A 12,642-nucleotide genomic window follows, 5' to 3' on the forward strand; every position below is an offset into this window, starting at 1 on the left:
TAAACAAGAAAAGCTCAAAGGGCTCGTATTTAATGCTACGCATATTACCCTAAAAAAATAACCACTCGTTCCGTTTATAAAGATTGCAGGCACGGAAGCCTTGGTCCAAGTTCATGCAAAAATTATACAGTGCCTCGCTACGGGGGATAAATTGTAGGTAACCGAGCCTGTGCTCTTAAAGCTTATTGTTTTTACCTTGCCACGAATGTTTCCCTTATTGGTGTAAAATATTTGCATGGCCCGCATTGTGGCCCTACCTTTTTGTGCGGTGTTTTGTCATGTGTGCAAAAATCTGGGTCTTGCGTAACGCTGTTTGCTTTAGAAATATGATACGATATAAAAAGATGGCGGGTTATGCACGAGGAATTTTTGTGGCCCTTTTTGGGAGCTGGTTGCGTAGATTTTCAGGTATTTTTGTTATATTAAGTAGGTATAATTATGTTATGTGTTATATGAGAGAAGTATAAGAACTGAAAGTCTTCTCGATGAAATATACTTACCTATCCACGCAAAAGAAATAAAAATATATAATATGCTTAACAGCAAAAAGCTACAAACTATATAAAATCTAAGCCGGGAAGTTTGTCATCCCGACTTGGCCATAGTTTCGTAAGACTTAACCTGAAGAATAATTTGTTTCTGAAACTTGCCGACTCAAGAATGTAAGGCCATGAATCCCGCGGAATATATCGCTGAAGTTATAATATTAAGTCGGACTCCATGCGAATAATCATACCAGAGGGATGAAATTGAATAATATACGAATCAGTGCTAAGTACCCACGATGATTGGTACACTAGTATTTAATCTTACCTATTATGTTGTAATATAGTAATATTGTGTGTTATTTTTACACTAAAGGCTACTGAACGGATCATTCGGTCTTCGAACGAATTCAATAAACCGTCACTAGCCCCCTATTGTAGTACAAACACTACAAATCCTGGACCTGCCTCACTCAGCCAACAGTTCAGAACTTTCCTACCAAAATGGCGGCGTCTTATTCCCGCCATAAATAAACGGATCCCACAGTATCCAACAACTGAATTTATAAAGAACGACTTTGTGAAATCGTTTCCAGTCTTGTTACAGAAAGTGGGGAAGTTTTTTAGACTGTGGCTTCATCATCCTGTAAATTGACTTTTAAAGAATATTTTTCATCGTGTATTTGGAATTTAAATCGATAGGAGATGTTCTTCAAGGATTTTGGAATGACTATTAAACATTTTTAGGTAATTTAGGGAAATATAAGAAGGTTGGAAATATTTATTGGTATAATATTTATATTGCTATTTATATTAATTTTATTGATATTTGTTTCGTTACAGAAATTAATTCGAAGGGTTGGCTACACTGATGAAAACATCTTCATAGCTCCCTCTCGCTTTTAACATCGATATATTACAAATAACTACTCCTCAGTTAAAGAAAATAAAATTTAAATAAGACAATTTTTCACAAACATTTACTGTGACCGTATCAAAATTCAAAATATATCGTACATAGATTGTAAGATATTTGCATACACGAAGTTCTCATTCATAAGTAATGTTACAACTATATTCTGGCAAGCTACGATTGACTAGTTGGAGCATTCGGCTATTTCTGGAATTCTGTTTTTAACAAGCTTTTAGCTGAACGCTGTCGCGAGTTTAGCTTTTTTATAAAGGCGAATCTATTTTTATTGTATCACGGTTGATTTCAATGTAACAGATGAACCTAATGGATACCGTTTTCAATTCAATTTTTAGCTGTCGTTTAGAATTTATAAACAGTTGCAGAATAATCGTACCTATTTTACAAGGTTCTCCGAAATCCAGTTTCAGACAATATCATTTAAATCGGTTAAACGTTAGTGAGAAATCTGAGCACCTAACCTAACGCATGTCAAATAACAGCTTAACGTTGCTTTCCAAAACCATTTATGATCGATACAGTTTTCATACTTCGACCTATATATGAGTCATGCATCTATTTCTATAAATACAAACAAACACACATAATTATTAGTGAATAAGACAGCACTGCGCGGTAGAGGCGGTGACAGCTAGTAGAATATTCTATGAACTCGAAGGCGTTCGGTATTACCGTATCACTAATTGTAATGTAGGGAAATTAGGTTCAAACCAACGATAATGATATGAGGGAAATTCAATGCTCAGGGATTTTGGGATACAGGCCAAGAATAGGATTTCCAATGCTATTTCTTGTTTAGGCAACATACTCTTAATATGTGAGTATATACTTTGGAACAATTTTGGAGTCTTTGTTTTTCCTTTCTTTTCTTTTGTGAAGGAATATAGTTAAAGGTAAAGATAAAATGAATCGGCAGACCATGACGTAAATAAGATCTCATTCTAATAATTCCAACAAAATTTAATTTAGTATCTACAAAATATTTTTTGCACTGCATGCAGTAGAAAATGTTTTTTATTTTATTTATAAACCTCTGAATGTAGAAACCTACTTGTATAGAACCAAACACGAATTAATTTCTAATCACATGCAATCACGTCTAAATCAGGCAGTTACTACAATCCGGCCTAGACGATCATCCTAGACGATCATCCTAGACGATCATCCTAGGCTGAATATGCTATCAGCAAATATTTATGAGCTCCTTTGAGGTGTCGGTTAATAATCAACTGGACTAATTGACTCAAGTCAGTCTGTTGTTTACACACAATCTGAATAATTCAGTATATGTGTAAACAACAGACTGTATGCAATGAGTTTTCTTTCTACTATTTATTTAAGTCCAATGTCACCTTCGTTAGCCTTCGGTTATTGCAATAGAATAATGTAACATTATCTACATAAATTCATAATCATTACGTGAAACTATCCTACTTATGTATGCCAATGGGGGTTTCAGAAGGCACGTTAAATTCTGGGGCCCCGGCTGTCATTTGCGGCTATGGTTACGGGTAGTCGAAAGCCTGAAAATCTGACAATCAATCCTACCAATGGGTATCGAGTAGTCGAGTAGCTGGGCAGAAGAGGTCAGATAGGCACTCGTTTCATGTCAATCTCAGCTGCAATCTGTAAGACTAGAAGCCATCCTCAACGTTTTTGGGAAAAAGCTAGGCAGACGATGAAACCAAATTGGTAAGAACGGCAAAGTGATTTTTTTTTTATATGACCTATTATGTTCAGCCAAATAAACCCAAACATAAACGTACTTGAAAATAAGTTTAGAAATACGAAATACTTAACGTATTCATTTAATACATGTTTGTTTCTAACAATATTTGCCATTCACACAAGACTACTTACGAAGTCATGAGCATAGGTTTGAGTCAATTAGTCCAGTTGATTATTAACCGACACCTCAAAGGAGCTCATAAATATTTGCTGATAGCATATTCAGCCTAGGATGATCGTCTAGGATGATCGTCTAGGATGATCGTCTAGGCCGGATTATAGTAACTGCCTGATTTAGACGTGATTGCATGTGATTAGAAATTAATTCGTGTTTGGTTCTATACAAGTAGGTTTCTACATTCAGAGGTTTATAAATAAAATAAAAAACATTTTCTACTGCATGCAGTGCAAAAAATATTTTGTAGATACTAAATTAAATTTTGTTGGAATTATTAGAATGAGATCTTATTTACGTCATGGTCTGCCGATTCATTTTATCTTTACCTTTAACTATATTCCTTCACAAAAGAAAAGAAAGGAAAAACAAAGACTCCAAAATTGTTCCAAGGTATATACTCACATATTAAGAGTATGTTGCCTAAACAAGAAATAGCATTGGAAATCCTATTCTTGGCCTGTATCCCAAAATCCCTGAGCATTGAATTTCCCTCATATCATTATCGTTGGTTTGAACCTAATTTCCCTACATTACAATTAGTGATACGGTAATACCGAACGCCTTCGAGTTCATAGAATATTCTACTAGCTGTCACCGCCTCTACCGCGCAGTGCTGTCTTATTCACTAATAATTATGTGTGTTTGTTTGTATTTATAGAAATAGATGCATGACTCATATATAGGTCGAAGTATGAAAACTGTATCGATCATAAATGGTTTTGGAAAGCAACGTTAAGCTGTTATTTGACATGCGTTAGGTTAGGTGCTCAGATTTCTCACTAACGTTTAACCGATTTAAATTTATTTATTTATTTATTTATTTAAGGCAAACCAACTAAATACACACACAGACATTCATGGTAATCCATCATTCACATATAAGATAGCATTGCATGTATCTAAATTAAAGGTAAGCACAACATTACAAAAGATTCTCACAATACAATAATAATAATATGCTTAGTTGCTTAAATTATAATGAATTGGTAAATTAGAATTATAACATCATGCATTAAATTAAATTGATTAAATTAAATTAAATAATATTGATTTCATGTATCTATATGTTATCAGAATAAAATTGAATGAAAAAATAAAAATAATTGACTTAAAATTAAATAAACTTAAAATTAAATAAACTTAAAATTAAAACTACATGTGGGTAAGTACAGATTTCTTAAAGCTATTGAGGCTGTTTGAAAATATGTCGAAGTTACAGTCATGAAAAATTTCGTTACAATGTCTGAGAATATAGGTAAGAGGAGCGTTACTACCATACTTTGTTTTACGGCCACTAGGAGCGAAGGGCTTATAGTTATGCAGCCTAGCCGACGTTCGGGGTATGTTAATGTTAATGGATGCCAGAAGTGTTGGGCAGTCCACTCTTTGATTTAATATTTTAAACAAGAACATAAGACCCGCAAACTTTCTACGCCAGTGTAAAGAGTTCATTTTGAAATGCTTTAGTCTGTCTTCGTAGTCTTTGATTGCTTTCTTTATACCTGCTATATAAGAGAGTCTTTTTATAAATTTTATTTGGATTCTTTCGATGCGTTCAATGTGTATTTTATGTACTGGGTACCATACGATGGAGCAATATTCTATATGACTACGAACTAATGCGAAAAACAAAGTTTTGAGTGCTGCCAAATTTCTAAATTGTTTTGTACTACGGTTAAGAAAAGCTAGCATTCTGTTGCTCTTGTTAATCGTAAGATCTGTGTGAGTGTTGAATTTCATTTCAGAATCAATGGTTATACCCAGATCTTTGACTTCAGATACTTTACTTAAAACTTGATTATTCATTTTGTATGATGAATCAAATTTGTGTTTTTTACGTGAAAATTTTACGTGATAACACTTGGCAACATTCATCATCATACTGTTCTTCTCACACCACACACAGAGCCTATCAATATCCTCTTGTAAGAGTGACTCATCATGTTTGGTCATAACAACCCTATACAGCTTTAAATCGTCGGCGTACATTTCAAAATGAGAGTTACGTATAGAGTGTTTAATGTCGTCTATGAACATGTTGAATAGTACTGGGCCCAGATGAGACCCCTGTGGTACTCCAGATGTAGGTGCAAAGCTGCGGGATGAGTGTCCATTAACTACAACTCTTGCGGTTCGGCCAACCAGGTATGACTCAAACCATTTTAGAAGTGGGCCGTGAACACCGAAAGTGGTTTCGAGCTTTTGCAGCAACACACCGTGGTCAACCTTGTCAAAAGCTTTGCTGAAATCACTATAGACAGCGTCGACTTCTTTACCATTGCTCATATAGGCTAAAGTTCTCTCGACAAAGGTAACCAAGTTTGTCGCTGTAGATCTGTTTCTAAAGAAACCATGCTGATGCTCCGTTATTGAGCTTTTAATATGCCAGTTCAAAATAGGACACAAAAGAGATTCAAAAACCTTTGCTAACGTAGGCAATATACTGATAGGCCTGTAGTTGCAAATATCAGTTTTATCACCTGATTTTAGAATTGGAATCACGATGGCTTCCTTCCAGATCCTTGGAAAAATCCCTTCAGACAACGACCGATTGAAAATCATACACAATGGTTCTGACAAAAGTTCAGCACACTCCCTGATAAATAACGGAGGTATCCCATCAGAGCCCGAGCCCTTAGCTATATCCAAGTTTTTAAGTTTTCTCTGTATGCTTGTTTTAGATAGCGTTACATGATGTAAGTTGTTGCTATTGCAGGTGTTATGGATGTATGTAGGGTTCGGTACAATATTAGAGATAGGGCTATAAACTGAAGCAAAGTTCTCCGCGAATAAATCAGCAATGCTCAAGCCATCGGTTGCAGTACTATTATTGAGCCTCATGTGTCTCGGAATAATGCTCTTAGCGTCGCGTTTGTTTTTTATATAAGACCAGAAATATTTGGGATTCTTAATTATATTATTTTGAACATTTTGTAAATACTTTTGATATAATTCTTTTATTTTACGGGATGATCGATCCTTAAGAAGTAAGTATTCATATTCATCTCGTTTGTTTTTGTATTTTTTCATCCTTTGTCGACATTTTTCTTTTTCTTTCAACATTTTAATTAGGTTACTGTTGTACCAAATTGGATACAAATTTTTAATTGCACTCCGTCGAGGAACGGATTCAGCAATAATCTCTCGTAATACTAAATAAAAATTATCAACAGCCGTATCAATAGTATCTGATTTTAAAACAATATTCCAATTTATTTCTTCTAGACGTTTTCTGATTTTGTGATAGTCCGCGTTTTTGAATTTGTAAATCATAGTCTTTTTATTCGTAAGCGGTTTGGGAAGGTTGAGATGAATGGCAATCTGCAATGGCGGGTGAAAATCATCTACTTTAGATATGACGTCACAGGACCGCGTGACCTTAATCGGATAAATCAAATTGGATATGACTAGGTCTAAAATTCTATTCTGTTTGTTTTCTATAGCGTTATACTGGTATAGGTCATTAGAAGATAAGAATTCTAAAAAAACTTTACCGATATTATTTGTGTCAACATTAGGTTCCGCATGTTGATGAGCAGACGATTTGGTCCATTTAATGTTACCCAAGTTGAAGTCACCTATAATAATGACAGAATCATCGTTAATAGCACTACTAACTTTATTCGTGAAGTAGGTTATTAAATTAATATTTACTGGTGGAGCCAAGTAAGTCGCACATAAGTGGATTCTTTTAGATGTTTTAAGAGTAGAGTTAGTTGGTAAGTCTAATGTTACCCATAGGTCCTCGCAACAAGACTCAAAAGATTTATTTCTATACGCATTTATAGATTTAATAACTGCTATTAGCACGCCACCTCCTTCCCTACCCCCAGAAAAAGTTCCCGACTGCCTATCTCTCCTAAAAATTTGGTAACGGTTATCTAAGATTTCTGAGTCTAACACACTTTCATTCAGCCATGTTTCAGTAAGAACAATTATATGAACATTCATTGTTAGCACATTCAAATAGATTGTATCTAACTTTCCACGGATACTTCTTGAATTTTGGTAATAGAATATTAATTCACTGAATTTATATAATTACTAGTACTACACAGGCAGTGGCAGAATATAATTGAAACAAAATGACTAGTCTAGTTTTTTCAGACATTCTAAACTGGTTATAGTACGTACTGTAGAACCTTCCTCCTTCCTGACGAAAACTCTTCCGTTTCTGACCCACACGAATTTATACTTTTTCTCCTTGGCTGCTATCCTGGTGGCTGCATGCAATGACTTATTAGCCTTGGTGAGGTGTTCACTTACATATACGGGGGATAATTTGTCTCCGTAGCCCAGGAGCTTCGTGTTCAATTTGTTATTGGGGTTTGATCTGTTATATAATGAGATTGCCCCAAGCAGATTGTCGCGCTTAATTTTGCTTGGTAGTTTGCAAATAACTGCTCTTGGTTGGCTAGTGGATGCGTTTAGCTTTTGTACTCTAGAGCATGATAGTATTTCATTTTCAGTAAGAGGATAGGACACAACGTTGCTAAGTTGCATTACAGTATTTACCAAGTTTTCTCGTTTATGTTCAGGTAAACAATGGATTTCTATATTGTTTTGTCTGGCATCTTGTTCCAATTGTCCAATTCTAGCTTCCATGTCTGTTATCCTTTTTAGTAGGCAGCTGTTTTCACTTCGCAGAGATTTTACTTCCTCGTTGCACTCTTTAAATTTAGCCGTCATGTCTTCAAATTCGGCGTTCATAAACTTAATAGATTGTTCGAAACTAAGGATTTCCTCTTTCATGAAAGCGAATTCATTAGATAGGGCATTCTTGATTGCGGAACTTATTTCGGTTCTAATGATCTCTATGATTTCCGAGCGCTGTAACAGGTGATGAACAGGGTGCCTTTCTTCAAATTCAATTTCGCCATCATTCCCCTTTTTCCTCTTATGTGTGTTAACGTTCGCCATTGTTGAGTCATTTGATTTACTTGAGAAGCTGAGGCATGGCTGCGTTTGATTACTATGTTTGTTTGTAGACTCCGAAACCGCTGGCGAGGTAGGAGGAGTTCTTTTTAACGGCATTGTAAACAGTCGTGACCAAACAGAGTATCAGCAAAAATTATTCGAATAAAATAAGGTAACAAATTTTATTGCGGAATGTTTTTGTTTAGAAATCGGGGTTTCCAATATTTGACAAAGAAATCAAAAATAAAGTGTTTTGGATAGACAAAAAATCTCTGGTGTCTGGCCGGAATTGAACTCAGTCCGCAGTATCCGAGGCAGGCGTCGTAGCCACTGCGCCAAGCATGCGTTATTGACAGTGGCGAAATTTCTGTTTCTGTCCTAGCAATTTGTTGGGACGACTTGCCGATGTGGTTGCGGAGTTGGTTGGTACCGTTATGACACAGTCCAAAGTTCACTTCGACGCTCACTTTTTTAGTTCAAAACAAGTTCGTTATTTAAATAAAATGATGTTTTGAGATAGTTCCACTACATGTATCGCTTTAACTTTTTCACAGAATGTCACTCACATATTGTTCTTCGTAAATGTAAATACTTTACAACAAATAAGTTACTTTAAACAACTTTAGCGAATTAAAATTGTACGGAGAAACTGACAACGGGTCTGTACTTGGTAGCGCACGGACGACTTGAACAGAAATGATATTGTCTGAAACTGGATTTCGGAGAACCTTGTAAAATAGGTACGATTATTCTGCAACTGTTTATAAATTCTAAACGACAGCTAAAAATTGAATTGAAAACGGTATCCATTAGGTTCATCTGTTACATTGAAATCAACCGTGATACAATAAAAATAGATTCGCCTTTATAAAAAAGCTAAACTCGCGACAGCGTTCAGCTAAAAGCTTGTTAAAAACAGAATTCCAGAAATAGCCGAATGCTCCAACTAGTCAATCGTAGCTTGCCAGAATATAGTTGTAACATTACTTATGAATGAGAACTTCGTGTATGCAAATATCTTACAATCTATGTACGATATATTTTGAATTTTGATACGGTCACAGTAAATGTTTGTGAAAAATTGTCTTATTTAAATTTTATTTTCTTTAACTGAGGAGTAGTTATTTGTAATATATCGATGTTAAAAGCGAGAGGGAGCTATGAAGATGTTTTCATCAGTGTAGCCAACCCTTCGAATTAATTTCTGTAACGAAACAAATATCAATAAAATTAATATAAATAGCAATATAAATATTATACCAATAAATATTTCCAACCTTCTTATATTTCCCTAAACTACCTAAAAATGTTTAATAGTCATTCCAAAATCCTTGAAGAACATCTCCTATCGATTTAAATTCCAAATACACGATGAAAAATATTCTTTAAAAGTCAATTTACAGGATGATGAAGCCACAGTCTAAAAAACTTCCCCACTTTCTGTAACAAGACTGGAAACGATTTCACAAAGTCGTTCTTTATAAATTCAGTTGTTGGATACTGTGGGATCCGTTTATTTATGGCGGGAATAAGACGCCGCCATTTTGGTAGGAAAGTTCTGAACTGTTGGCTGAGTGAGGCAGGTCCAGGATTTGTAGTGTTTGTACTACAATAGGGGGCTAGTGACGGTTTATTGAATTCGTTCGAAGACCGAATGATCCGTTCAGTAGCCTTTAGTGTAAAAATAACACACAATATTACTATATTACAACATAATAGGTAAGATTAAATACTAGTGTACCAATCATCGTGGGTACTTAGCACTGATTCGTATATTATTCAATTTCATCCCTCTGGTATGATTATTCGCATGGAGTCCGACTTAATATTATAACTTCAGCGATATATTCCGCGGGATTCATGGCCTTACATTCTTGAGTCGGCAAGTTTCAGAAACAAATTATTCTTCAAGTTAAGTCTTACGAAACTATGGCCAAGTCGGGATGACAAACTTCCCGGCTTAGATTTTATATAGTTTGTAGCTTTTTGCTGTTAAGCATATTATATATTTTTATTTCTTTTGCGTGGATAGGTAAGTATATTTCATCGAGAAGACTTTCAGTTCTTATACTTCTCTCATATAACACATAACATAATTATACCTACTTAATATAACAAAAATACCTGAAAATCTACGCAACCAGCTCCCAAAAAGGGCCACAAAAATTCCTCGTGCATAACCCGCCATCTTTTTATATCGTATCATATTTCTAAAGCAAACAGCGTTACGCAAGACCCAGATTTTTGCACACATGACAAAACACCGCACAAAAAGGTAGGGCCACAATGCGGGCCATGCAAATATTTTACACCAATAAGGGAAACATTCGTGGCAAGGTAAAAACAATAAGCTTTAAGAGCACAGGCTCGGTTACCTACAATTTATCCCCCGTAGCGAGGCACTGTATAATTTTTGCATGAACTTGGACCAAGGCTTCCGTGCCTGCAATCTTTATAAACGGAACGAGTGGTTATTTTTTTAGGGTAATATGCGTAGCATTAAATACGAGCCCTTTGAGCTTTTCTTGTTTATTCTGGTATTTTTTTGGGCTTGTTTCGGTTAGCGTCTAATGTTTTTAGGCCTTGAGTGGGATATGTTTGTTTTGGTCATATCTAAATTATAGCGCGGTTTTTTAAATAACCTTGTTGTAAGGGCAAATGTGTGTTAAATTAATTGAGTTTTTAAATGGTCCTTTATTGGAAGTTAATCATTAATGTGACTGATGTTTCTTTGACGTAAAAGAGCATAGTATTTAACTTCAATGACAAAAACACACCAAAAACACGAAATCCAAAACGATTAATATCAAACCGTACATTCAATGTTAACACAATAATTCACACGTCTAAATCGTTTCCCGAATCGATACCTACAAACGGTATCACTCAGCGATGCGATACAGAATGCATCGGCAAAGAGAACGCAATATATTGCCCCGTCGTGATTTAGCTAAAATATAATTCGATTTGCACGAGCAATAGCTTCCGAATACGGAGTGACTTTCCAAAATGCGGAATGTGTTAGGAATTGTGGATGAAGTTGCGGATTTTCGTTGTTAGGTTTATTCATTTAGTTTTGTGATTGAAGGAGCGTTGCTTGGTAAATAAAAATTGATGCAAGTACCTACTGAACCGATATTTCGATGGCATTTCAGCTCCAAAAGAAATCATGATTGAGAAGTAGCCTTGTTGCTGCACTAGTCTATAATTCTTTTACATTTCTTTTTTTAAATTATTTTACAGTGAAAAGTATTACTGATTTTAAAATTAAAAACGTTTTCCGTTGAACAAGTGCATAAGACAGAAAATTGTCAATAATTTATTCCCATAATTTGATTGCAAATTAAATTCTTTAAATTAAAATTCGCATAATTAACCTCAGCCATACCTAGCAAAAACAACAAAAGTACCCAAAATCCATTGGAATAGTTAAGTCGAAGTGTAATCTGGAGTATTTTAATTAAACACTGAGTTCCAATCTGATGGTTAACTTTATTCATTAGGTTTGTCTGTGACAATTTGGCGCGGTGCGAAACTTCGTCGTGTTACACATACTTTCGATCGCTCGCTACCTTTTATTACGTGGTTCAAAACTTTATGAATTCAATATTACCTTTTGAATGGTGTTGTCGCTCTTTTGTTTATTCACTTATTGATTTTTAAATCGCTGTTGACTATTTCTGACTGAAATTGTTTTTTTTTTTTTATTTGTCATTCTGTCTGGATTTCCGATCCATACCTCTGAACTGAGTTGAGTACCTATACTTTAGTACATTAGAGCCTGAGAAAGCAGACAGGCTTTAGAGAAAAGTACATACCATTTATCTGGATGCGGGAAGTAGTTCCTCAGGACGAGTTTGACTGAATTATTCAGATTGTGTATTGTTTAATATTTTTATGTTCAGTTTTTTCATTAATTACAATGCATGTTTAATGAAGCGGTACCTATTTGTTTTATGATGGAAAAATTATTGTATGAACTGAAACAATTTATTTTAATTTGGGTATACTACCGAATTATATCATTCATATTTATAACAACTTAAGTAGTCAAGTATTTGTAATCGCAACAATAATGGTGGATACCTACTATTGAAAAACTAATTGTACTTTGAAGGAATGATTTCTTAGACCGAATGAACATCACGATGATCTAAAACCGCTTAGGTACAAATTATTGCCTAACTTAAATACTAACCGTTGACCTGATATTCAGTTACGCCGAAACACGGTTGAGTTGAACCCTTAATAAGTGTAGCGAACTAAGTTATCAGCTTTCGGCCGGCCATGTTTTGATATAATTTGGCAACACATTACAACTTGTTAGTAGAGCCAAGTGTTATGGGTTCAGACTATACATGAACGAAGATTAAAACTAGGGTAAGCTTCTGGCATAAAGAAAT

General features: G+C 35.0%; 1 protein-coding gene across 1 annotated transcript; it reads right to left on the reverse strand.

Moving 5' to 3' along the window:
- Window positions 1-7,411: 7,411 nt before the first annotated feature.
- On the reverse strand, window positions 7,412-8,242 carry LOC124632595. Its single transcript, XM_047167489.1, has one exon. It carries the CDS (start codon window positions 8,240-8,242, stop codon window positions 7,412-7,414), a length of 831 nt encoding a protein of 276 aa, XP_047023445.1.
- Between the last annotated feature and the right edge of the window lie 4,400 nt (window positions 8,243-12,642).

The sequence above is a fragment of the Helicoverpa zea genome, chromosome 8 (assembly GCF_022581195.2).
Source record: "Helicoverpa zea isolate HzStark_Cry1AcR chromosome 8, ilHelZeax1.1, whole genome shotgun sequence".
Lineage (NCBI taxonomy): Eukaryota > Metazoa > Arthropoda > Insecta > Lepidoptera > Noctuidae > Helicoverpa > Helicoverpa zea.